The sequence below is a fragment of the Pararge aegeria genome, chromosome 18 (assembly GCF_905163445.1).
Source record: "Pararge aegeria chromosome 18, ilParAegt1.1, whole genome shotgun sequence".
NCBI classification, from domain to species: domain Eukaryota; kingdom Metazoa; phylum Arthropoda; class Insecta; order Lepidoptera; family Nymphalidae; genus Pararge; species Pararge aegeria.
In genome coordinates this window covers 14,060,110-14,086,588 of record NC_053197.1, presented here as the reverse complement: position 1 = coordinate 14,086,588, position 26,479 = coordinate 14,060,110, and the positions used below count along the sequence as shown (strand labels likewise).

At 36.0% G+C, this 26,479-nt stretch overlaps 1 protein-coding gene across 1 annotated transcript in view; it reads right to left on the bottom strand.

Annotated features, from left to right (window-relative positions):
• LOC120631580 (parapinopsin-like) overlaps positions 1-26,479 on the bottom strand; it is a 65,460-nt gene that overhangs the window by 30,237 nt on the left and 8,744 nt on the right. Inside the window, exon 2 of the mRNA XM_039901218.1 lies at positions 17,597-17,756. Coding sequence (XP_039757152.1) covers positions 17,597-17,756 — 160 coding nt within the window. The remainder of the gene's footprint in view (positions 1-17,596; positions 17,757-26,479) is intronic.

The following is a 26,479-nucleotide window of genomic DNA, read 5'->3' as shown; positions in this document are numbered from 1 at the left end:
AATGGAATCAAGCGAATATTAGTCGCCCCATATCATCCATCGAGTAACGGTGCAGCTGAAAACGTTGTTAAAACTGTAAAGCTAGTATTAAAGAAGGCTATAATCGAAAACGTGAATTTAGAAAAAGCGTTATGTACATTTTTATTTACATATAGAAATACAGAACATTGTACCACTCAAAAAGAACCCTCCGTGGCACTTTTGGGACACAGGTTACGCGGCAGGTTAGATCTTTTACGACCGAATACCAGAGATGTCATTCGCGATAAACAATCAAGTCAAGAAGAACGTCGCGGTGGCTCATTGCGAGAAATGAGCACTGGAGACCGGGTTCTGGTCCGGAACTATAATAATAATTTAGTAAAATGGAAGGAAGGTGTAGTGTTGGATAGAACCGGTCCCGTCTCCTATGTTGTCAAAACAGACGATGACAATCGTACTAGTAGAAGACACGTTGATCAAATACTTGACAAAAATTATAAAAAATCTAGGTATACTTTAACAGGCATGGTGGATAATGAAAACTCGGGAGAAAGAGAGATGAATGATGAAGCGTTCAAAAGTTTCGATAATTCTGTTGTCGGTTCGTCTCCTGTAACAGATACAGAAAATCAGCTAGTAAAGGCACCTTCACCTTCTCAAGCGATTCCCAATACGAATAGTCCTCTTCGTATGGCATTAAGACCGCGGGTCAAAAAGATGATGAAATTGTAATTAATTAAGTGATGTAAATATTTAGTTTTTTTTTATTGGCTTTTATGTAAATCCAATAGTTAAATTTGGAGAAGAGCAGTGTAATGTAGGTAGTTTAATAATTAGCCCGCACTTCATTATGTTGTTCTACCAATAAACCATTCTGCGATAGTCCGTCGTTTTATTAAGTACATTACAGTCTCGCTGTTCTGTGGTAGAACGGGGAAGGAGGATGTGAGGTTGTGAAGTTGTTGTGTTCATTGTGAAGTTCTTGAATAATGCAAATTGTAAATTAGACAGAAGAGGCGTAAGGTAAAGGCGCGGCTATGAGGCAGTGCAGATATGGTGCCGCTTCGTACTGCCGCGCAACTCCACTGTTTGATAAAGAATGTCTAAATGTAACATTTAAAGTAAGTTGTTAATGATTTATATAATTATATAGAAATATACTAGTGAACTCGCGATTCTCACCATAAATGCAAAGTTTCTAAGAGGATGGCTGATGTTATTGGAAATATTTGTTACAATTTAATTTGAACAACTTCCCAAAGTCATTTTGGACCTGCCAATGCAAAAGTTTTAACAATGTGTTAAAACACATTTAATTAATCGTGGTTACTATACGATTGATGAATTTCTTAACGACAAGGCTGCTTGGAAGCAGGCTCCGCTCTCATCTCTCAGAAGATAGAAAATTTATTGTTTATATATTTTTTTCATTGTGAACTGTAAAATGATGTTAAAAAAGAGCAATCTGCAGAGTTTCTTGCCGGCTCTTCTCGTTGGAATCTGCCTTCCGAACCGGTGGTAGAGTTATTGCAAACAGACTGACTTGACGTTCCGAAAGTGCTTATAAACTGGGCCAACTTGAAATAAATGAACTTTTAATTTATAATAGTTGACGGCCGATTGGCGTAGTGGGCAGCGACGCAGCTTTCTGTGGGTTCGATTCCCACAACTGGAAAATTGTTTGTGTGATGACCATGTATGTTCTTCAGTGTCTGGGTGTTAATCTGTATGTAATAAGTATTTATGTGTATATTATTCATTAAAATATTCATCAGCTGTCTTCGTACCTATAACGCAAGCTACGCTTACTTTGAGGCTAGATGGCGATGTGTGTATGGTCGTAGTATATATATATATATGTTTATATCGTCTGTGTATCTGCATTAATAAGTTGCAACAAAGCAGGTGCATCTTCGTCTTCTGAAGAGGAATACATGATATAGCAACGAAATAGGCATCTGTATGCTCGTGTACCCCCTCGTGTTTAATTTTAATCGCATCTCTGCCTTAACGTTTCACGTCTGCGCCGAGCTTCAAGACTAATGTTTTGCCTTACAAATACTACACTATATTAAATATATTGTGAAGTCACTGAAAGTAGGTATGCCTATTCCTTTAAATATTTCACGGAGGGGTTCGCGTGATTTTTATCGTAAGTACATACAAACTTTCATTTTACGATTCACTGCCCACCTGTGCCCGACTCATACTGGTCGTATAAAAAAATAAGCAAATGCTATAAAACAGATAAATTCAAATCCGACTTACGATCAAGAGAGGAGCGCGCTACAAAATAAACTCTCATCCCATTTTTTTAAACCCTTAGAGGTGGAATTGAGTTTAATGCGTTCAAAGGAAACAAACAAAAACTATTCAGTACATAAATGCTCAAGCAGTATAAATATAGATAGATGGATTCCCAATTACCGGCAAAGGTCGAAAGCAATTATAAATTCCCGAATTAGTTTCCGTCGGGAATCGAATTCGTGGCATCCCACTTAGACCAAGCTTGTTTTAATGTAAGCAAGCCATCAGAATGTAGTTAAATAGAGTGATAAAAGTTTTTTTGCACCATCAGAGCAAGGGTCCCACAATGAGAAGGGGCCACCACGTTGGCCTAGTGCGGATTGGTGGACTCAACACCCCTCTGAGAACATTATGTAGAACTTAATGTGCTCAAAGGTGTGTGGAGGCCTGCATGTTTCCTCACGATGTTTTCCTTCACCGTTGAAGCCTCTTGCTTCATCGAAGCCTCATACTGTTAAGATGCGTTCTGAATGGGGGAGAAAGTGTTTGACGATTTTACATCATACTTCCGTGAAGAAACTCTTCAGCAGACAGCAGCAATTCCCTTACCTAAATCTTAACATTATAATTCTTTGTTAGTCATAGGAGTTGAGACTGAGGGATGCCAAATTTTCTTCAAACGTCCAAACGTCCAAACTCGAGAAATGGTTTCAACAAAGTTCCCGAACGCCGCCTATCCTAATGGGAACTGCATAGATATTTATACAATTCACATAATGTAAAAAAACTATTAGTAACTGTTGTATTATGTTCAAAAATTCAATATTCATAGTTCGGCTGAAAGCCACCGAGTCTTCGGATTTGTTTGAATAATTTGTGACTTTGAATAATTCCACAGTTCAAAGCGACGCGACCTTGTAGTAATTTGTCTTTTGACACACCTGTACCCTTAGCATGTCATTTGCACGCTCGTTATCGAGTCATTTTCAACTGACTCAAAAAATTGAGAAGATTCTTAATTCGAGTGTATGATTTTTTTTTTGTATATTTGTTACTCGATTACTCCGTCAATTATTATTTTTCTTTTTGTGATGGGTAAGTTCTATCTCACAAGTGGTTTCATATTAATTTGGCGAAGATTTATATGAGGGATCCTGGGAACTCTTCAAATATAATAGGCACACATATAGTCATTTGAGTATTTTAAAAGGAACTTCTGCGTCATTTTTCGAAAGCACCATATGGTTAAGTTGAACTGATGACGAAGACCATGGATGGCCACCACGTTAGTATTATGCTTCGATGATAGTATTTGGCTGCTAAGCATTTTATGCTCACCAAAAAAAAAAAAAAAGGAGGAGTGCTGGGAGAACTCCTCAAAAGCAATATCTTGTATAGTGTTATGATCAGGTGACATTTCGCTACTATTGCTTAGATAATTTCAAAATTACCCACTAAAAAGCGTGAAAAAGAATGTTTTGACAAAAAAAAACCGAAACAAAATAAAACAACTAAAAAGCAAGACATAAATATATTGTTAATTTTAATTTAAATTCAGTGCCAAGTAAGCCTTTGAGAACATTATGGAGAACTCTCAGGTATGCAAGTTTCCTCACGATGTTTTCCTTCACCGTTGAAGCCTCTTGCTTCATCGAAGCCTCATACTGTTAAGATGCGTTCTGAATGGGGGAGAAAGTGTTTGACGATTTTACATCATACTTCCGTGAAGAAACTCTTCAGCAGACAGCAGCAATTCCCTTACCTAAATCTTAACATTATAATTCTTTGTTAGTCATAGGAGTTGAGACTGAGGGATGCCAAATTTTCTTCAAACGTCCAAACGTCCAAACTCGAGAAATGGTTTCAACAAAGTTCCCGAACGCCGCCTATCCTAATGGGAACTGCATAGATATTTATACAATTCACATAATGTAAAAAAACTATTAGTAACTGTTGTATTATGTTCAAAAATTCAATATTCATAGTTCGGCTGAAAGTCACCGAGTCTTCGGATTTGTTTGAATAATTTGTGACTTTGAATAATTCCACAGTTCAAAGCGACGCGACCTTGTAGTAATTTGTCTTTTGACACACCTGTACCCTTAGCATGTCATTTGCACGCTCGTTATCGAGTCATTTTCAACTGACTCAAAAAATTGAGAAGATTCTTAATTCGAGTGTATGATTTTTTTTTTGTATATTTGTTACTCGATTACTCCGTCAATTATTATTTTTCTTTTTGTGATGGGTAAGTTCTATCTCACAAGTGGTTTCATATTAATTTGGCGAAGATTTATATGAGGGATCCTGGGAACTCTTCAAATATAATAGGCACACATATAGTCATTTGAGTATTTTAAAAGGAACTTCTGCGTCATTTTTCGAAAGCACCATATGGTTAAGTTGAACTGATGACGAAGACCATGGATGGCCACCACGTTAGTATTACGCTTCGATGATAGTATTTGGCTGCTAAGCATTTTATGCTCACCAAAAAAAAAAAAAAGGAGGAGTGCTGGGAGAACTCCTCAAAAGCAATATCTTGTATAGTGTTATGATCAGGTGACATTTCGCTACTATTGCTTAGATAATTTCAAAATTACCCACTAAAAAGCGTGAAAAAGAATGTTTTGACAAAAAAAAACCGAAACAAAATAAAACAACTAAAAAGCAAGACATAAATATATTGTTAATTTTAATTTAAATTCAGTGCCAAGTAAGCCTTTGAGAACATTATGGAGAACTCTCAGGTATGCAAGTTTCCTCCCAATGTTTTCCTTCACCGTTGAAGCAAGTGATATTTTAATGCATTTTCATTTCATTTATTCAGAATATTGGTAAGGGTACAGAATTGACACAATAAACATGGTGCCGCGATAACTGTTGCAGTAAACTGTGTCGCATCAATTAACGCCCACCTCCAACAATACATGTATAGTACCAATAAAACAAATGTGAACATAGTAAATGCCAATAAAAAAAAAGAGAATAAGAGTCAATTAAACAAAGATAAATAATAATAATAATAATAATAATAAAATTTTATTTCAGGCATAGCCCATATAGTGTGCACTTTACAGTTTTTAAAAATAACATAAAATGAAGCACAAATTAAATTAACAATAATAATAATAATAAAAATAATTAAATAAAAACAATGATTAAATTTCAAATATAAGAAAAAAAATGCAGCGACTTATTTAGTGCGGGTGTGTGTGTGTGTGCAAGTGTGTGTGAGTGTGTGTGTGTTTGTGTGTGTATATGTATGTGTTATGTGAATGTCTATAGTTTGGGCCAATTTTAAAAGATCTGTTGAAGTAGGAAGAATCATTTTATTATCTATTCTACATCACTGTAAAATAGATTCCTAAGTCAATGTATAATAGCACTTCTACATTTATGGACAGTTAAAGGATATATTTGTAAAGTAAAATTAATTTTGTTATAAAGGGTACAGCTAGCACTAGCATTGTGAAATTGTCTTTTAGAAAGCATAGTGCGGCATGGTTTTATCTGACAGACGCGATCAGATCTTCTCTTTTCCGTATAGACACTTGGATTAAAATGCAATTCACGGTGTTTCCTTAAAATGACATGAAGGATATATATTTTCCTGACTGAAAGTACTTCAGTAATATTGTATAGTTCGACCGATGGGAACCTAACCGGCTTATCTAACATAACTTTTAGAACAGCTTTCTGTGTTCTTTCTAGTCTCAGCAGTAAGGTTTTGCTACAATTACCCCACGAAGTGATACAGTTAGATAAGATGGATTGGGCCAGAGAAAAGTACAACATTTTTAGAGTTTTGTAATCAAGAATTGATCGCAGATTCCTAAAAACGAAGATCAATTTTCTGACTTGACCAACGAGTGATTCTATTTGTGGCATCCAAGAAAGTGTACTATCTATTTTAACTCCTAAATACTTTATGACCCGCAAGCAATGTTATTAACAGACCCACATGAGTGCGCAGTTATCTTAAATAAGTTATGAGGCTGCATTGATTTATTGAAGGAAAAGGCTATATATTTGGTTTTGGCAACGTTAAGTGATAATAAATTTGAGGACAGCCAAGACAAAATCTTTGTCAATGCGACCTCAGCGTTATGCTGCGTTATTGCATAAAACGCACGCTGGGATTCCAACTCGGCCCCCCGAGAATTAAGTTAATGTCACAAACTGCGCTATCACCGCTTCTATGTTCGATGTTTATTATTAATAGAAGTAAATCAATGTTAACATCTCATGGTAGGCCAATCTTAATTATTAAAGATTATGTGCGCTCCAGAGGGTTGTACTAGATCGCACCAGTTGTAATGATCATGATAAGTGAAAAATTTAGGACTTTCAAAAGAGCTCAAATCTTTTACTTAAGACTGATTTTACTATGACGTTACGTTGCTTCGAAACTCTCAATCGACTCGATAGTTGTAAATCTCATACTAAGAGCACAAGTTCTGAACACGAATAATCTCTACTAATATTATCAATGCGAAAGTGTGTCTGCTTGTTGGCTTCTGATTATTGTTTTAAACCACTGCGATGATTTTGATAAAATTCTGTACGCAGAATCCTTTTTATTTCGGAAAAAGGGTCGCTGGAACGTTCTTTGTAAAATATGCTATTTGACAGTAGCTTTTATTTATTTATTATTTATGTACCATTAATTGTGATACATGAAGTGTACAAAGGAAAGCTTATCTCTATAAGAGATCTTCTCCAGCTACCCCAGGATGTGAGTAAGATGATTTAATTCGTCTCAGCACTCGGGATAGTACTACCGACATGGTTCGTCATAGGTTGGTTGTCGGTTTAATTACAGGTACATGAGACTTAAAACCTAAGCCTCAGATTGATGGTCACAGAATGGCACTTTGTAGGACGTGCGCCTCACATAATCTTCAAAGTGTTGCTATGTTTATAGGCGATAAGTCCACTTCCCATCACTGTGGCCCATCTACTTGGTCAATCAAAAAAATAAGATAAATTTACTACTTCAGATTAAAACCGATCTTGTCGAAATCATGCATGGTTATAGTTTGCATTCTAGATTCTTCCGGGGAATAAAAAACATTTCCGTATGATTATTAAAAAACTTAAATAATAGCGGATGATGCCACTATATATTATGATTCTTTGTGTAAAAATGTTCAGTTACGGTGTTTGTGGTTACCGAAACGGCTCGACCGATTTATATCATTTATATTATTTATTTAATTTTTATGTATATAGGAGAATCTATAGAAAATAAATAATATAACTAATATAATAAATGTGAAAGTTTGTGTGGATGGATGGATGGATGGATAGATGGATGTTTGTTACTCTTTCACGCAAAAACTACTTAACCAATTTGACTAAATTTTAGAATGGAGATAGATTATATCCTGGATTAACAAATAGGCTGTTTTTATCCCTGGGAAATGAACGGTTCCCGAAGGATTCACGAAAAGCCAACGGGGAACGGGGAACTGGTAGGCCATAAAGTCACTATATTGATTTTTTGGATTTTTTTTTTCTGTTTCTATTTTATTTTGTCATCAAGGACTTCGTCTGCGTGGACTTCAGAATTGGGTCTAAAGCTTCGCTCGTTAAAAATTATTAATCTTACCGCGGGAACTATTTGAGAGATCGTTATAGAAAGTAAATTGCCTTTTCCATAGCATAGGTGACATGCAAACCAAATTTCATAGCTGCCCGCCCCCGGCTTAGCTCGTAAACAATTTTAAATTTTCCCTCAGGATCCACTGAAGGATCCGGGATAAAAGGTAGCCGATGTTATATTCCATGTCAAAGGCTACATTCAAGCCTTATTTCATCCAAATCAGTTCAGCCGTTTTTGTGTAATTGAGTAACAAACATCCATACTTTCACATTTATCGCGAAGCGTGCCATTTCCGGGAAGGACGACCTCTGCCAGGTCCATACTTGTATGTAAATTCCATATTTCATAGTACTACAGCTGCTACAGATTCCTTAATATGCTTTGTAATACGAAGCCATGTTTAAAGCTCGTGTACATCATCGATCCGCGTACACTTTAGCAATGCTCCTTTTAATGTGACACGAATTTGCTACATAATATGATACTGTTATAGATGCTCGATTTTCGTTATACTATTATGAGTAAATTATTAAACTTTGTGTTAAAGTATGATTTCCGGAAATATGATTTACGGAATACTATTTATCATCATCAATTCAACCAATTGACGTGCACTGCTGGACATAAGTTTTTTGTAGGGTTCCACAATGCACGGTCCCGGGCCGCTTGGCCGCTTCTAAAGCGGCTCCCAGCGACTTGCCTGGGGGCCAGCCTACGCTGCCTTTACCGATGCAACGTCGCCATTCCAGCATTGTGAGACCCCAGCGTCCATCGGTTCTCCGAGCTACCCTGCCCATTGCTACTTTAGCTACGCGACTAGCTGAGCTATGACGGAATACAATTCATCATCAACATCATTATTACACATTACCGGCCCAATACAAGGCACGGGTCGCCTCTTAGAATGAAAAGGGTATAGGCCGTACTCTACCACGTACTACTACACTACTACCTAGTGCTGATTTGTAGACTTCACACGCTGTTGAGAACATTATGGAGAAATCTCAGGAATGTAGGTTTCCTCACGATTTTTTCCTTCACCGTTTCTTTAAAGCAAGTGAGATTTAAATTGCTTAAAGCAAATCGTACGAACTCGGAAATGTCAGTGGTGCGTGTCGGGGCTCGAACTCGGTCTTCACGAAAGGAAAGCCGAAGGCTTATCCACTAGGTTATCACCGGAATACGATAATGCCTACTCAATTTTATGTGTAAATTAATAACTTTGTGTTTATATATATATGTCTTGTGTGCGTGTGTATGTCACTGAACTAAAGGGCTGAACCGATTTGAATTATTTTTTTGGTATGCGTTATGATTTAGATTCGCAAATCAGCCCGACAGATGGCGCTGGGGTCCGCTAGTATATGTATATATCTGTAAGTAAGTACCTTTTTGGAATTTGGGGGAAAATAACCCTCTTAATTACAACCAAAAAGGGTAAACTGCGGCGATTTATTCGTCGTTCTTCTTTATACCTTCTTTTTTTAATTGTTAGCCAAATATAAATAAAATAGATTTTGTAACATTTTTAACCTACAATGAGAAGGGGTAAAGGTCGTAGTTTACCGCGCTGGCCCAGTGTTGTACCGGATTGATGTTTAAAACACTTTAATATTTTATTTTACGGAGGAGGCAAGAAGGTGATTGATCGGTGGAAATAATGAATAGTAAATTTTGAAAAAGAAAATATGAAATTAAAATAATAGTTTAAATTGGATTGATAGTCCTTAACTTAAGACAGTATGGACAACGCAAATAAGTATGAATAATAATCTAATTGTTATATATAATTTAAGTACTTTATTAATTCCAAGCAAGAAAGACGAAAACAGTCTGCTCATTTTCGAAAAAAAGGTCTTACGAGGAGTGTTTGGTGTTATGCAGGATAATGGTTTTTGGCGCATTCGGTATAATCAAGAACTACACGAACTTTTTAAACCAAATGTTGTCAAGACTATTAAACTGTTAAGAATGCAATGGGCAGGGCATGTGCAACGCATGGAAGGCACTAGAGCCCCAAAGAGGTTGATGGAGTGCACTGTGGAGTGATGGACTTGATATGAGGGTTCTGGGAGCTCGGAGCTGGAAAGAAGCAGCTTCTGACTGCCTTAAATGTAGAAATATGCTTGACCAAGCCAACACCCACCCAGGGCCTAGAACTTTGATGATGATGACTTTATTATTTCCTATATTCTTTGAATTATTTTGGATTTTACATAGGTACAAATTTAAAATAATGACTAAACAAAAAAATTAACGAACATTTAACACTTAGGTACAGGCCGGGGGGAATGTAGGGGGTAGAATATCATAGAGAGGGTGGAAGTAATAACATGATACTTTATTACAATTTTGACAAGTTATCACAATCAATAGTTTTTTATTAGGCGCACAGGCCGTCTACGAAGTTCTTGCTAAACAAATCACTTGACTTGAGGTCAACTTCTGTTTTAACTTTTGTTCCCTTCTTGTCTTATCTATCAAATACCTACTCAATCCCACAAATTACTTTTGTGTCTTTCCGTCTTTCTCGTGAAGTTAAACTGATATTATCGAGCCATTACCGGCGACAATGCTATAGACGAAAAAACTAAAGTTAACGTTTTTATTTTGTCGTTAAATTTGTAATTTTAAATTTAACTTAATTTTCATTCAATAGCACATTTATCAGTAATAATATTAAAATATCTCGTGGAAACTTTGTTTTTTCGGTGATAACGGCTCGTTATTTTAATTTAAAAAAAAAAGTGTTTTCGCTAAAGTTATATTAGATTTATATAAAGAGAAAGGTTACCGAAGTGTACAGGAATCGCGTGGCACTCGGCAGAGACACTCAAATTAGAGGAACCTTTGTAAAATAGTTAAGGAGCTGGAATTTGGAAATATCTTAATCATTCATTTGTGTGACAATAGTCAAGCTTTGATTATAAAATCTTGAGCCAACTTTTTGAGCGGTCCATTATTAAAAAAAAACTAAACTAAAGTGCTCCTTTATTCCCTAATGGTAAGACGACATAAATCTTGTTTCTAAAGGTCTATGTTAGTGAAATAATAATACAACAATACCAAAGCCTTAAATACTAGCAGAGAATCTGGAAATAGTAAAACTTTAATTAATTATAAAGTCAAAGTCAATGTCAAAAATATCTTTATTCAAGTGGGCATAGGTGGCACTTTTGATGCGTACAGAAGAATTGCACGGTAGTCTGATGATGGCAATAACCACATTCGTAAACTTAAAACTAAAGCTGTAAAAGTTCCAAACGCGTCCTGGTCTAAGAAGAAGCCCACAACAAACTTAGACGAGTGTTTTTTTTTGTTATCACCATCTCACAATGTCATTTAAATTTATTAGAAGAGCAACCTGGTTAGAGCAATAATTCACATCCAAGCTTTTTATCGATTACGTAGTCCTTTACTATAATAGGACTTTTCTATAAGCTTACGTTTAATACAAACTTTTAACTTTTTAAGAGACATCTCCAAGATGTATAAAATCTTAAGGTAGGTCTTCTTGCATTACATTAGGTAATTAATTGTTCATAATGCAAATAATTTTCATACTTTTGCCCTTTTATCCAAAATACATCTTCTTTCTGAAAGTATATATTGCTAAACTAATAAAAAAGCCTTAAAGGTTAACATGGTGGCTGGAAATAGTAAAACTTTGATTAACTATAAATCCTAAGAGCCAGCTTCTTGCATTCTATTACGTAATTATTATGTATATAAATAATTTTCATACGTTTGCTCTTCATGCTTCTGAATAAAACTTGCGCCTCAAAACTCATACGTCATATACCTAACTGTAGAATGTACGTAACGATTTATTATATTATTATTATTATTATTTAATGCTTAAACAAAATTATTGTGAAATTCAAAAACAGATGCGTTGATAGTTATATTGTACGCATCCAGTTATTAATAAACAGTGTTCTTTGTTGTAAAATCGTACTTTATCGGAAAATGTAATTAATGTAGTTATTTAGATAGGAAAACGTAGACTTTGTTAAGTCTAATTTTACGGGTTAGAATTATCTTCTTATATCTTCAATTTACAAAAAGCATAAAAAGCTGAAAAAAAATAATTATAAGTATATTATTCTACTAGTTAAGCCCTTCCATTTTATACCCATATTGAGGTAAGAAAATGTAATTCACCATTTTATGGTAGCGACCATCTTGCAGCAGCGATAGCCCAGTGGTGATAATCCAGTGGACTTCGACTTAACTTTCGGCGGTCAGAGTTCGAATCCCAGCACGCACCCCTAACTTTTCTAAGTTATGTGCGTTTTTAAGCGATTAAAATATCACTTGCTTCAAAGGCGAAGGAAAACATCGTGAGGAAACCTGCATGCCTGTGAGTTCTCCATATTGTTCTTAAAAGGTTTGTGAAGTCCACCAATCCGCACTGGGCCAGCGTGGTGGACTACGGCCTTAACCCATTTTCATTATAGGAAGAGACCCGTGCCTTGTAATGGGCCGGCAAAAGGTCGATATAATGGTGATGATGATGACTTTCTTGGACATGAGATTTGTCATAGTGTATTCGACCAGTCAAGCCCTTTCATTTGATGTAATCAGCCATTTTGTCCCGGCGGCCATCTTGGAACGATTTTCATCAAACATAGCTAAGAACACCCCCGACTAATTTACCTTTCAAACAAAAAATTTAATCAAAATCGGTTCACCCATTCTGAAAATACGAAGACACACACACATTCACGACATGTCGAACTTATAACACCCCATCGGTTTAGAGTCGGGGTTGGTAAAATAAGCTAAGATGATGAAGCACCAAGAATAGTAAGATTTTAATCATTGCTCAAAGTGGCGACTCTTGGATTGGGTTAGCGTGCTACGCCGATTGCCGCAGTGGGCAGCGACCCTGCTTTCTGATTCCAAGGCCGTGGGTTCGATTCCCACAACTGGACAATATTTGTGTGATGAACATGAATGTTTTTCAGTGTCTGGATGTTTATCTATATATTATAAGTATTTATGTATATTTAAAAAAAAAAATATTCATCCGTTATCCTAGTACCCATAACACAAGCTACGCTTACTTTGGGGATATATGGCGATGTGTGTATTGTCGTAGTATATTTATTTATATTTATTAATGTTCTGCCAGTGTAATGGTAGCTTTCCGCATTGCGTAGCATCGGCTCTTATCTGTTATCTCGGACACTCAACCTCTCACCTCGACGGGGCTCTTAAGGGATGATTTATGTTGGTTGGTAAGTCAGGATTAGTGTTTGCATAATACGAATATAACTTACAAGAAAGACTATCTTATCTTATCTATATTACTACTTATCTAGATGTTTCCTAGGTCCAAGTTTGATCAGGTTATAAAAAAAAATCTCTGCCGAGAAAATATTTTCCGGATAAACGGTATTTCAAAATCGATTTGACTGCTAAGCTTCATTAGCTTCACCTGTATGTTTGTACGAGTATGTTTGTAACAGACTTTTTTGTACTTGATTTTTACCCTCTTTAAACGGTCTGATTTCTTTCAAACTTATTGACATATCGAGGACCGATGACACTACACTAATTTGAGAAGATTATTAAATTTTTTCAACTTTAAAAATAATAATTTTGTTATTTATACTATTTTCATATTATTCGATAAGGCAGTAATGATATTAATTTTATTTTCCAACCATAACCTTTAGCCGATTTCTCTAATATTAACAAATTTGACGGTGAATGGGTAACCGATTAATTTTGCTCTAATAAAAATAATTGTTTAAGAAAAATTAAAAATACACGCTTTTATAAATAAACCTAACTCAAATGTAGAAATTAGTTTGGTTTTTTTTATACCAAGCGTGTTTTTTTCGTTTTATGAACTATTCATTATTTTTATATCCCGCACAGACACGGTTTTGGTTTGCATTTCCGAGATAAAAAGTATATTTTTCAGTCTTCAATACAAGCTATCTATATATATTAAAATTGGAATCCAAGTTTCACTAAAATCGGAACACCGTTTAAACCGTATATGGTTACAATTTTACAAACAAATAACGTATGAATTATATGACGTTACAACACTACATTTTAATTTCTTACGGTATGTTAAGTAAAAGCAAAAGTTTTTATATAACGTAATTGAGATTTGAACAAAATGGGACGTTTTTAAATGAGCTACTTACACACAAAAAACAAAATTAACTTCTTCCCATAGCTTCCTCTTCTAAACCTCATTGGAATTGTGTTTTGGAACCTTACAATTTCGATTTTCGAATGGACACTTGCCGCTAACTATCGAGGTTTTGCTACGGCGTCACCGGGGGAGTGGGGCAAGCACGAAAGCTTGCCATGAGAAGAGCCCCAGGGCTCGACGACATCGGGGGGAGAGTGGGAGACGTCGACCCGAGGGTGCCTCCTGCGAGGGCTCGGACCTCGGCTCGGTTCGACGTTAATCTGAGTGTTGGTGGACTTTTGGACTAATCATTGTTTAGTCCGAACGCTCCCGTGACCGTGGAACCTTACAAATGGCTGATTAAAGCTTTATTGGGGTCATCAGGTGTTCTTATCCCAAATCCTAGAATCCTAGTACGTAACATTATATTGTAACTATTTAATTATGGTTTCTAACTTGTTAGTGCTTTACTTTGCAGACATTGTTATGTTACTTGCCGCGGGCGATTCCATTATAAAGTGTTGCTCAGAGAAATCAACAACATTTGTAATATTCAAGCTGATTAAGTTACAAGGTAAATGAAATAATTTACCACTTCAAGCGAGGGATGCCCACTTTTTTTTACTTCACTACAAATATTAGTAAGTAAGTACTTCTGTAGACCAGCGAGAAAAAATATAAAAATGCAAATAAGATATTAAAGAATAGATTGATACCAGACAGCCGATGTTGCGCTACCTACCTGTCTCAAACAATATTCGCGCGCTCGTATATTGTGTGAAAGAGACGGCAAGACAGCCTTTGATAAATCTATTTTTTAATGGCGCGGGCTATGGATTTTAGTAAGGTAGAAAGTACAATTTGGTGACCTTATCTCTGATCTCTTCCGTGCGAACAATGGTGTGATAAGAAGATATTATAAATGCAAATATTGTATTATGATAAACGACTAAGACACCGGTAGGTATCTTTGCATCGTTCGAGTCCATGTAGGACTGGAGTATATCGATAATGCAGTCGTATTTATATCAAAATACCCACAAATTCCATGTCATGAACATAGGTTATTAATCAAATGTTTAATTATTTACCCACTTTAATTACTTTAACATTTAATACACAAATATCTACATTATATCTACATTGAACTACCGGGTTAAAAAATGAAGTGAAACCAGATAAATCGGCCGACTGGCGCAGTGGGCAGCGCCCCTGCTTTCTGAGATCAAGGCCGTGGGTTGGATTTCCACGTCTGGAAAATGTTTGTGTGATGAACATGAATATTTTTCAGTGTCTGGCTGTTTATCTGTATTTTATAAGTATTTATGTATGTTATTCATAAAAATATTTACCTTAGTACCCATCTTAGTAACAAGTTACGCTTACTTTGGGGCTAGATGTCGATGTGTGTATTGTAGCAGTTTATTATTATTTTATTATAATAATCCTTGAAGTTACACATAGTTTTGGAGACTGGAGAGTATTTACGTAAATATTGGTCGGCAGGGCAAAGCATTTTCTCTTCACCGAATCTAAATTCATACGTAACTAGTGTTAATAAGATTTAGATTATAATGTACAGAGATCCACCGAGATCAAAGCATCAAAGGAGATTTTCCGGGCACATAGTTTTCAAGGTGAGGAATGTGCCAGAGGCGTTTTGTGAGACTGTTCAATTAGTATGCAGTTTGTATCAGATCATAACAATGAGTAGCTACGTAGGTACTATAACAGATTTACCCTCACCATAACGTTAGCGTTAACTTACTATATTAGCGGTATCACCCCAGTGGGTGGGATTTCGACTACACTTTCGAGGGGACGGGTTCGAATCCCGGCACGCACCTCTAACTTTTCTAAGTTATGTGCGATTTAGCAGTTAAAATATCATCTTGCACATGATTAATGTGTATTATTTGTATTTTTCTTCTTTCATTATATATATATGTATTTATATTTATAAGTATTTATTTATATCTATTTTATGTTTGTCTATTTATTTTCGAATATATATGTATATATAATTGCGCTATCCCGCTCTCTTGCAGCTTGCAGAGGTTGCCTGTAAGAGATTGCTTGCAGCAATAAGGCCGCCTTTGCATGCATACAATTCTTGTTCTTTTGCTTATTCTTTATTTTATGTATATTTTGATGTTTGTGTGCAATAAAGTATTTCTTCTTCTCCTTCTTGCTTCAGCGGTAAAGGAGGACACCGTGGAGAACGTTCCTGAAAGTTCTCCATGGATGTGTAAAGTCCACCAACTGGGCCAGTGTGGTAGACTACGGCCTTGATCCCTTCGCATTGTGGGAGGTGACACGTGCCCTGTGGTGGGCCGGTGATGGGTTGAAGACGCGTCTGTATGGGCCATACGAATTGCGTGGAAATCAACTTACAACAACTGTGCTGTCCTCGGGAAAATCGCGTCGCGCGAATATTTACGTGATCTTAATGAATTTTTAAACAAAAATAGTTCTACGCAATTATTAGAAATTCTGTTTTTGACGACACGTTTTCAGGGTACTCGGCAGGAACAATTCGGGAATTTATAATTTCTGAATTTTCTCCGGTCTGGTCTAGTGGGAGGCTCCGGCCGTGACTAGTTACCGCCAGTGGCGTGCACTGGGTTTCTTACCAGGGTATGCATACAGCAGGAAAATTGCATAAAATGGAAAAGTTCCTTTTCCTATACGAGCTATATTTAAATTTTAGGGTATGCAGTGCTTTTGTGCATGTACGAAGTGCACGCCACTGGTTACCGCCTTACCGTAATAGTCGTGCCGTTAGCGAGCATTTCGGCTTAACAAATTAGATTAACAGGTCAGCCCGTTACCATCTTAGACTGCATTATCACTTAACACCAGGTGAGATTGCACTCCAGGGCTAACTTGTAGTGGAAAAAAACACGGTTATATGACGTGTTACACCAGATTGTGTACATGTATAAGCAAGGTATAGCTTTAAATAAATCATATGCCTATTTTAATATACGCTTTATATTAGCTTCACCTGTATGTTTATAATCGATTCCTTTTTAGTTGATTTCGACCCTCTTCGAACCGACCGATTTCGTTCAAACTTTGTAGGTATATCGAGTACCGATGACATTACACTAATTTGATAACATTATTCCATTTTTCAATTAACAAAATAAGATTTTTGTTAATTTATATAACTTTCATCGATAAGGCAGATATGATGTTAATTTCTAATCATCTTTAGCCGATTTCTCTAATACCTTGTAACAAATTTAACGGTGAATGGCTAACCGATTAATTTTGCTCTAATAAAAATAAGATATCTATATATATAAACAATGTTATGTTAGTTTGTGTACGCTTCAAAAACTCAAAAAGTTCTGCACCGATCGAGCTGAAATTTTAGCATGATATATAATACGCATCAAGGATTGTTTTTATCTATTTTTTACAGCCTTCAATCACAATGAGCCACTGCGAAGCGTGGCAGGGTACAGCTAGTAGTTTATAAATAAACTAATTTGAAGTTACTTTAGTTTTTTGTACCAAGAGTGTTTTTTAGTTTTTTTTAACTATTAATTTTACTAAGCTTTAAACATACTACTGACTTTACGTAAATTGCTTACCGAGAAGTGCCATGAAGAATCCGTAAAGAACGCACATGGTGTGGCCGAAAACCCATCGGTGGAAGAGGGCTGATATTAGGGTTAGAGGGTTGCCCAGCACGGACACGGAGAAGTCGGAGCATACCAGGTTGAAGAGGATAATGTTCAGCGGTGTCCATAACTGTGAACAAACATTAACTATTACAAGATAAATTTTTAACAAAAAAACCGTCATCCAGTATAAATTTGACGTGTAGAAGTGGGCAGCGACCCTGCTTTCTGGACCAAGATCGTGGGTTCGTTTCCCACAACTGGAAAATGTTTGTGTGATGAACATTTTTGTTGTGGGTGTTTATCTGTATATTTTAAGTATTTTTCAAAATTCAAAATTAATTTATTTCGAGTAGGCCTAATATAAGCACTTTTGGAATGTCAAGTCTGTCTGTTTGTTGTGACTCTACCACCGGTTCGGAAGGCTGATTCTACCGAGAAGAAGCCGGCAAGAAACTCAGCAGTTGCTCTTTTCCAACATCAATAATTTACATTTTTTTTTTTATACTAAGATTGCAATGATTTTTATTATTATATTCATAAAAAAATATCATTGCTATCTTAGTGCCCATAACACAATCTACGATTACTTTGGGGCTAGGTGGCGGTGTGTGAATTGTAGTAGTATATTTATTTAATTTTATACCGACTAAAACATATTTTCATACAACGTGTTAAGGAAACCCGAAATAATATTTCGGAGGCTTTTTTACTGTACCTGAGACCTATCTGTGAAACTAAAAGTAGAGTAATTGCCACAGTTTTTTAACTGAAAGAAATGAGATACAGCCCTAACGTAACCTACCATCACATGCAAAAGTAAAATCAAGTAAATCCTGTCACTTTATTAGGAACGCATCGCGTAGTGTAGGTACTATGCGCGTGTCGGTCTTTTATCTTCGATAGGGTTGTAATAAGTAAACAGTTAGCTAGAATGGATTTAATATTTTTACAGGGTGACTCCTTATGAAATATACCTTCAACAGTATTTCGAAATTCCGTTAGACGTTGAATAAACAATCAACTACAACTAATATTGAAATTGCAAATTCTACTTACTTTGATAGAAAATATAAATTCACTATTATTCTTAATCGCTTTTTCTTAACTTCTGTGGAATTCGAAAAATATAATTGTGAATATAAAAAGAACCTGCTGTTCTATCGCTAATTTTTTTGAAAACAAAACTATAAAAATATCGAAGAAAAATAACAGCGATTTGAATGAGCTACATTTTTTACGGCGCGCGGCATTCTGCCGAGCGCGCACGTGAATTACAATGTTCTTTTTATGAATTCATATACCTACATACCACGAATTGAGAAGTAAGAAATTGGCTGTCTGTGTGAAACCCATTGCGTAGCAGGGATAGAAAAAAAAACAAAGGATTGTTATAATTCGTAACATTATTATTGTATCCGTTTGGATCTAAGAACAATGAATAATAAATAATTTAATGGTTAGTATGACATTGGGTGTTTTAATGTTGGCAATAAGCTAACAGTTTTAGAAACTTTTGCAGAGGATTTAAAGATACTTATTAGGGAGTGCACGGTATAAGGCCATAGCGCTTGCGACTGAACCACAGATGCTAAAAAAATTATCTAAGGTTTAGTATTTTAGTATTAGCCCTATAATGGCGGATGAACGTTGGTATCAGACGAAATTACATTATAAAAGTTGTACGCAAAGAAAGTCTCGAGGAATCGCGAGTGTTTATAAAATTTTGTGCCGTGATTGTTTGGTAGGTACTTGGCATTAGTTTATCTTATCGCTAGCTTGGCACCTTTTTCGTTTCACATTATTCAACGATAAAAACCCCGGACGGAAAAATTGCTAGTTGGATTAACACACGAAGGGTTCAGTACTTTAACAATCACTCATGATCAGTATTTCAACTCATTACCGGGCCAGTATAGAACAGTCCACAAATTTTGTACACCTACTAATTTTTTGCCAAAAAAAATACGACTTTTTTAAGCAAGAAATAAATATTTTCAACAACATTTTTAAGTCGGTGCCAATTAGATGTAGAAAAATACTACATGTAGATCAAATACTTCGTATTCTCTTTTATATTGTAACAAGGAAAGTGTTAGTAGTGTTCTCGCTTTTGACACGATTTTCAGTGGCTATCGAAGTTTTAACAGCCAAATGTCAACAGCTCATCAGCTAACCTTTCACACCTTTTTTTTCCCGAACGTGGGGCGTTAATGGTTGAGGAGTTCTCCCGGCACTGCACCATGAGCAGCTTTTCTTTTTTAATATTTTTTTCCACTACAAGTCAGCTCTTGACTGCAATCTCACCTGGTGGTAAGTGATGATGCAGTCTAAGATGGTAACGGGCTAACCTGTTAGGAAGTATGGTAGTTATGCCGCTAATTGCGAAATCGCACCGGAACACTAAATCGCTTATCGGCACGTCTTTGTCGGTACGGAAGTAACTAGCCACGGCCAAAGCCTCCCACCAGACCGGACCAGACGAAATTCAGAAATTATGAATTCCCAATTTGCCCCTGCCGGGAATCGAACCTGGGGCCTCCTACTTAAATTCACAGCGCTCACCGTTGCGCCAGGGAGGTCGTTTATTGTGCGAAGCCTAAATTGCTTGCGAACCATCCCTATCCCTATCCCTATTCCTATCGCTATCCCTATTCCCTATCCCTATCCCAATCCCTATCCCTATCCCTATCTCTATCCCTACTAATATTATAAATGTCAATGTAAGTTTGTTTGTTACGCTTTCACGCAAAAACTACTTAACCGATCCTCATAAAACTTTGTACACATATTCTTGGAAGTGTTAGAAGTACTATAGGATACTTTTTATCCCGACTTTAAGCTCGGTTTCTTTGGGAGAGGAGATGAAAGTGTTTGACGATTTAACACCATAACTCCGACAAATATTTTAATAATTATTTTTGTACTATAGAGGTTATATATAATATGTGTTTAATTTTGCCCAAACTTTGTGTAGATCTGAATGTGGTTGGAGATAGAGGACAGAACTCCTCAGCGGACAGCAGCAAACCCTCATATAAGGCTTAACGATACTGAATACTTAAATTTTTTTTAGAACTAAACTAAATTGAATGCCACATCAAAAAACAAAATCAAACGCAGACGATGTCGCGGGCAACAGCTAGTATACCATAATTATTATAGTGTGGTTCCGGTTACCATCCGTGGTCTCCATCATTAGTTTCACTTGACCAAATGGTGCTCAAGTTATTTAAAAATACTTAAATCGGTATAGGAGTCCCTATAATATCTGAAGAGTTCCCTCAATTTCTTAAAGTACTTTACTAAATTCTCAAATAGATCTTTACAAAATCGAAATACTGAGCTATAACGTACCAAAAAAACAAAGACTCATCTAAATCGGTTCATAATTGGCGGAGTAATCGCGTAACAAATTAAAAATAAACATACAGATTAATTAAGAACCTGCACCTTTTTTTAGGTCGGTTGTTAACACGTTTTTTGTGTTACGGTATTAGGTCCTTTAAATTTCTGACAATGCGAGAGGAAGGTTACATATCTGTTGTAATAGTAATTTTCTAATGTCTCGTGTGAAAATAGTTGTTTAACCGCCATCCTGCCAGCATGGAGGGTTAAACCTTCTGAGATGACCCAAAAGTGAGACATTGGAACGGCAAAGATACAGATAAAAGGGTTTATTTCCACAAACTAATAACGCGGGCAACAAAAATTTGCGTCAAAAATTTCCCACCTTAAATCTTCAAAGGTTTAAAAATGAGATAAAACGCTTCTGCCATCTTGTCCGGGAACTTATTAAGTCGAAAAGCGTTGAGAAAATCAAAAGACGTTCTAATTATCTCAAATGACTCAGCTATCTGACGACCCCACGATTATAAAACACCTTTAAATAAAAAGAAAGAAGGGTGATAGAATAGTGGTTAAGTATTCGACCTTCCTTTCGGGAGACCCAGTTCTATCCCCGGCACAGACATCTATTTACATAGTTATATTAGATCCTTACATAAGAAATTGGCGTTTTTGAACATAATGTCTATTTTTTTTTTATTTATTCAAAGTATTTACCATTGCTGTCTATTGCCATCTCATAAGTAGTTCATTGACCCCTTTGCTAAAAAAAAACATTCGGGCGGGAATCAATAGAATCTTCAAACTTGCTTTGATTGACGTTTGGCTACAGCACTGGTTTCTCGATGGAACTTGTACTCATAAATAACGCGATAATTCAAGTTTTCCATTTTTAAACTATGTTAACAGTGACGCAAAGAAAAAACCCAAAAGAGGAAAAAACAAATGAATAAGGGTTTTTAAAACAGAATAGCATGAGTAAATAGCTGTATTAATTTGTAATTATAATTCCTAACCAAAGAGTAGATATTTGAGATCAAAGTGGCCAGTTCGACAACACGCCAATTTCATGTGTAAGGACCCAATAGTATGCGTTTAAGTAATTAAATATTTTTTGCTGTAACGGTGGAGGAAAACAACGTGACGAAACCTGTATGCCTGAGTGTTCTCAATAGTGTTCTTAAATGTGCCAAAAGGGGTCACAAATTACCGGGGCATAAGATTAAAACAATTCATACACACATTTGACACGACACGTTGTCGTATAGTAACCGATCAGGGGTAAATAAAATAAATAAATATAAATATATTACGACAATACACACATCGCCATCTAGCCCCAAAGTAAGCGTGTTGTGTTATTTATATATAACTTGTGTTATGGGTACTAAGATGACTGATGAATATTATTATGAATAATATACATAAATACTTATAATATACAGATAAACACCCAGACACTGAAAAACACTTATGTTCATCACACAAACATTTTCCAGTTGTGGGACTCGAACCCACGGCCTTGGACTTAGAAAGCAGGATCGCTGCCCACTGCGCCAGCCGGGGTATGGATTTAACATGCCATACCAGAGATTAGCATTCCACCATGTTAGACTGCATCATCACTTACTACTAACATGGCTAGCATAGTCAGGAGTATTCTTTCTTCCCAGGGAAAGGGCAACTTTTTTTCTTCTCCAACACCTTTAACCTTAACTCGTCAAGCATTGGTGCACGTGTGGAAATAACATCCGAATAATACAGTTGTAATTAAAAACGTGGTTAACTTAAATTCCCTGTTGCAGTGCTTTGGCAGATGAACACGTAAATTTTATCCCTTGTCAGTGGATATAATTTTTGTCTCCTACCTTTGCTAGCTGTACAGGTATGATTGCAGCTATGAGCTAACCTGTACTGGAATTAGAAAGAAGTAAATGTAATTTCTAGTCATTATTGCAGTGAATGAGTGTTGCTATCGCTTTTTGGGTTGCATACAGTTATATGAAGACAAAATAATCATTTCTTTATATCGAGTATTATGAATGAATGAACGAATATAGTTTTATACTATTGGATAGAAGCAAGCGTTACTTTGCGGAATACCATGCTATATTATGTTTGGTGAGGGGTATAAATATTGAAAAAAATATAAATTACACCATACAGATTCATCTGCTTTTTTTAGCAAATGAATCTAATTTTTTATAAGTTTTTTAATACACCACAAAAAAGTTCATCAAACAGAAAAGCAATAACAAAACAGCGTATACAATTTGGTGGCGTATACAATTTGGTGGCGTATACAATTAGCGCTACATAGCAATCTCTGCCAGGCAACCAATAGCGTATAAAAACAAATACAGAAAATAGGTAGGGCGTGTATATATATGCACACACATACATACCAGTGGAAACATATTTCATTTTGACCCTAAATCAACAATCTTAACATTCATATATATATTATTTTTCTTAGAATTCACAGCTCCCATTTTGCAATTCAAAAGAGTTTGCAAAGACTTGTAGGAATACAGATTTTAATTGAATTTGAATTTAAGTTAAGAAAGGGGATATCTTTACGCACAGATTATTCTTGGACGATTCGAAGGAGATTGTAAAAGTTTGTTTTTAGAATATATTGTGATGGGATACGAGAATAAGTTTATTGTTGAATTCTTTGTCTAAAGAATGCTTAGTTTGAATGAAAATTAAAAAACTTACTTATAATAATTTATAATGTATCAACGTAGCGTTGTCCGTTAATTTCTATGTTCAAGCCACCGTAAAAAATCGGTAGTTTTTTTTAATCCACTACGGGTGATGATGCAGTCTAACATAGAACCGTTAGACTACATAATCAACCTGCTAGGGGAATGGTAGTTATATTTAACGAATCGGTTTCTACGCGGCATCGTACCGGAACTTTCACTTCACTTCATTGTCAGTAGGATGATAATTAATCTCGGCCGAAGCCTTACAACACACCAGACTAGAAAAAAGTTTGGCAGATAAACAAAGTCGCAACATGCAGTTTTATAGAGTTTCATATAAATATTTTTTTTCAGCTGGGCGACGTCTGTTAGGTCCGCCATTTTGTGGTGGCGGCCATCTTGGATTTGAAAAATATCATAGTGTGTATAGGAGGTATTCTACTTTAGTCAAGCCCTTTCATTTAATACTCACATTTAGGGAGTTAAGAAGAAATATGTGATTCGCAATTTTCGACAGATTTTCATTTAACATAGCTAAGCAAAATACCGACTAATTCACCTTTCAACCAAAAAAAAACAAAATCGAAATCGAATCATCCACTCGGGAACTACAAAGCAACACACACACACTCATACACACACACACACATTCACACACACACACACACACAAACATACACATACACACACACTCACGTTAAAAATTGGATGCTACTAGAATCCTTCCTCGTATCCTTCCTCGTATAAGGACTGCGTTTTGGCGACGGTTTTTGCAAATTATCTATCAAAAAATTTCCACAGGCTGAAATTAAAATGAACAACAAACGTAGGATTTGGATTATTTGTATTCCAAATCCCTTTTATATGGACATAATACTTAGTTGACGCTGCCTGAATTATTCATGTTATCAAAACTGTTGTCGCCGGATGCGAAAGCTGCCAAAACGGAAAAAATAAAATCCAGTTAAAATTTTCCACGTGGTCATTTCTCTTCGCCGGTCGATTGGCCTGTATTATTTATATCACAGAGGGGTTTGCAAGGTAACTTAGTGGATATTCCATGGCCATGTTTAAAATGCTTAAAAATCGCACTGCGAAAATGTAGGGTAGGATTCATTCATTCCTCTAAAAATTTAATCTGACCAATATTTTATTGTTGGCACACTTACTTTAAACTTAGGTAAAAGTTCAAGTTTTACCAAAATCAGTTCAGTAATTTTCAAAATGTTGTTCAATCCATGGAGCGAAGTGTTAAGTACTAGGATATACAAGGTTAAACTTCTGGCTCCCATTTGGGGGATTGAAGAATCTCCCGAGTGGGAGGCCGAAGTTAAACCTCACTGTGGGAGGGGACCCGTGCTCTGTTTTGGGCTAGTAATGGGTTGATGTTATGATGATGATGAAGAAGAAAAAACAACGACATAAAACGACACGTTGACCTTAAGTTGTATAATCGGCGGCCAAATTGCTAAAAAGCGATCTCTACCATAATGAGTAACAACACATTACACACTGCATAGCATAACCCACTTGGGTAGTGTACGCAGACGACGGGATCCGAAGTCAAATAAATTCTAAAGGTCAAAAGTCAAAACTTAAACATTCAAACCCGGTGTTTCCGTGTCAGTCAGTAATAAAGTCTTAATGTTTGCACAGCAGCTTCAAAGAAATGTGGCGTAGAAGTGTCTGAAGTTAAACATAGCATTGAGGTTTATTGACGTCATTTCTTACCCAACTTCTACTAACATAAAAACTTTGCATGAACAGAAAAGTTTTCTACTAAACATGTCTTGGAAAATTCCTATCAAAGGCATTGTGGTATTTTTTTTTTTGGAAATATCACACATTTAATATTTAATATTTGGTGTAGTTTTCGTCGGAGTTCCCCATAGTTGACTGGTTAATTTATAGATGCGAAAATATGTTTGTGAGTTTGCCTTAGATAGTAAGTAACCAAACGACTTGATTTTTGGTGTAGAATTTGTTCTGTGTGTGTGTGTGTGTGTGAGTGTGCGTGCGTGTGTGTGTGTCTATTTAATTTATTGTGTGGGGTGTTTTTAATTTCATTTTGTTTTATTTTATGTCGTCGTCGTTATTATACAATATTTATTGAACACCCACGGAAAAATATTGGCAACTAAGATTACCCTGTCTTAGCTTGCGTACGGCTTAGGCTGTTTGTGGAAAATATTACGGTAGCAAGAAAGATTAGTATTAAAATATTTGTCGCTATGGAAGGATTTTTCAGTCCATCCTAAACTCGAGAACGTCGAATGTTGAGAACTATAATTAGGTACACGTCTGATGGTTGGTTGGTAGAAAATGCTTTAGCATTAAGTCCGACTTTTGTAAACTGTTTTTTTTGATTGTGCAATAAAGTGAAGAAATAAAAATAAATTATTCAGTGATGTTTTTCTACATTTTTTTTTTTCAAAAAAAAAAAACTTTAAATCTCTCAGGCATGCAGGTTTCCTCACGATGTTTTCCTTCACCGTAAAAGCAAGTAATATTTTCAATTTCTTACATTAAAAACGCATATAACTCCGCACTAAAAGTTAGAAGTCGTGCTGGGGATTGAACTCGGTCACCACGATAGGGAGGCCGTAGACGTAACCACTAGGCTATCACCGCTTTTATGTAACCAAACTGGAGATCTCCTCCGGCAAGGCGTAAAAAGAAACTTTTGATACTTCAGAAACTTTTATATTCCATTATACAAAATGTACCCCGACCCACCGCATCTCGTAGATCACTCGCATTATTACTTCGTTTGCTCGGCTCGTTATGACAAAGC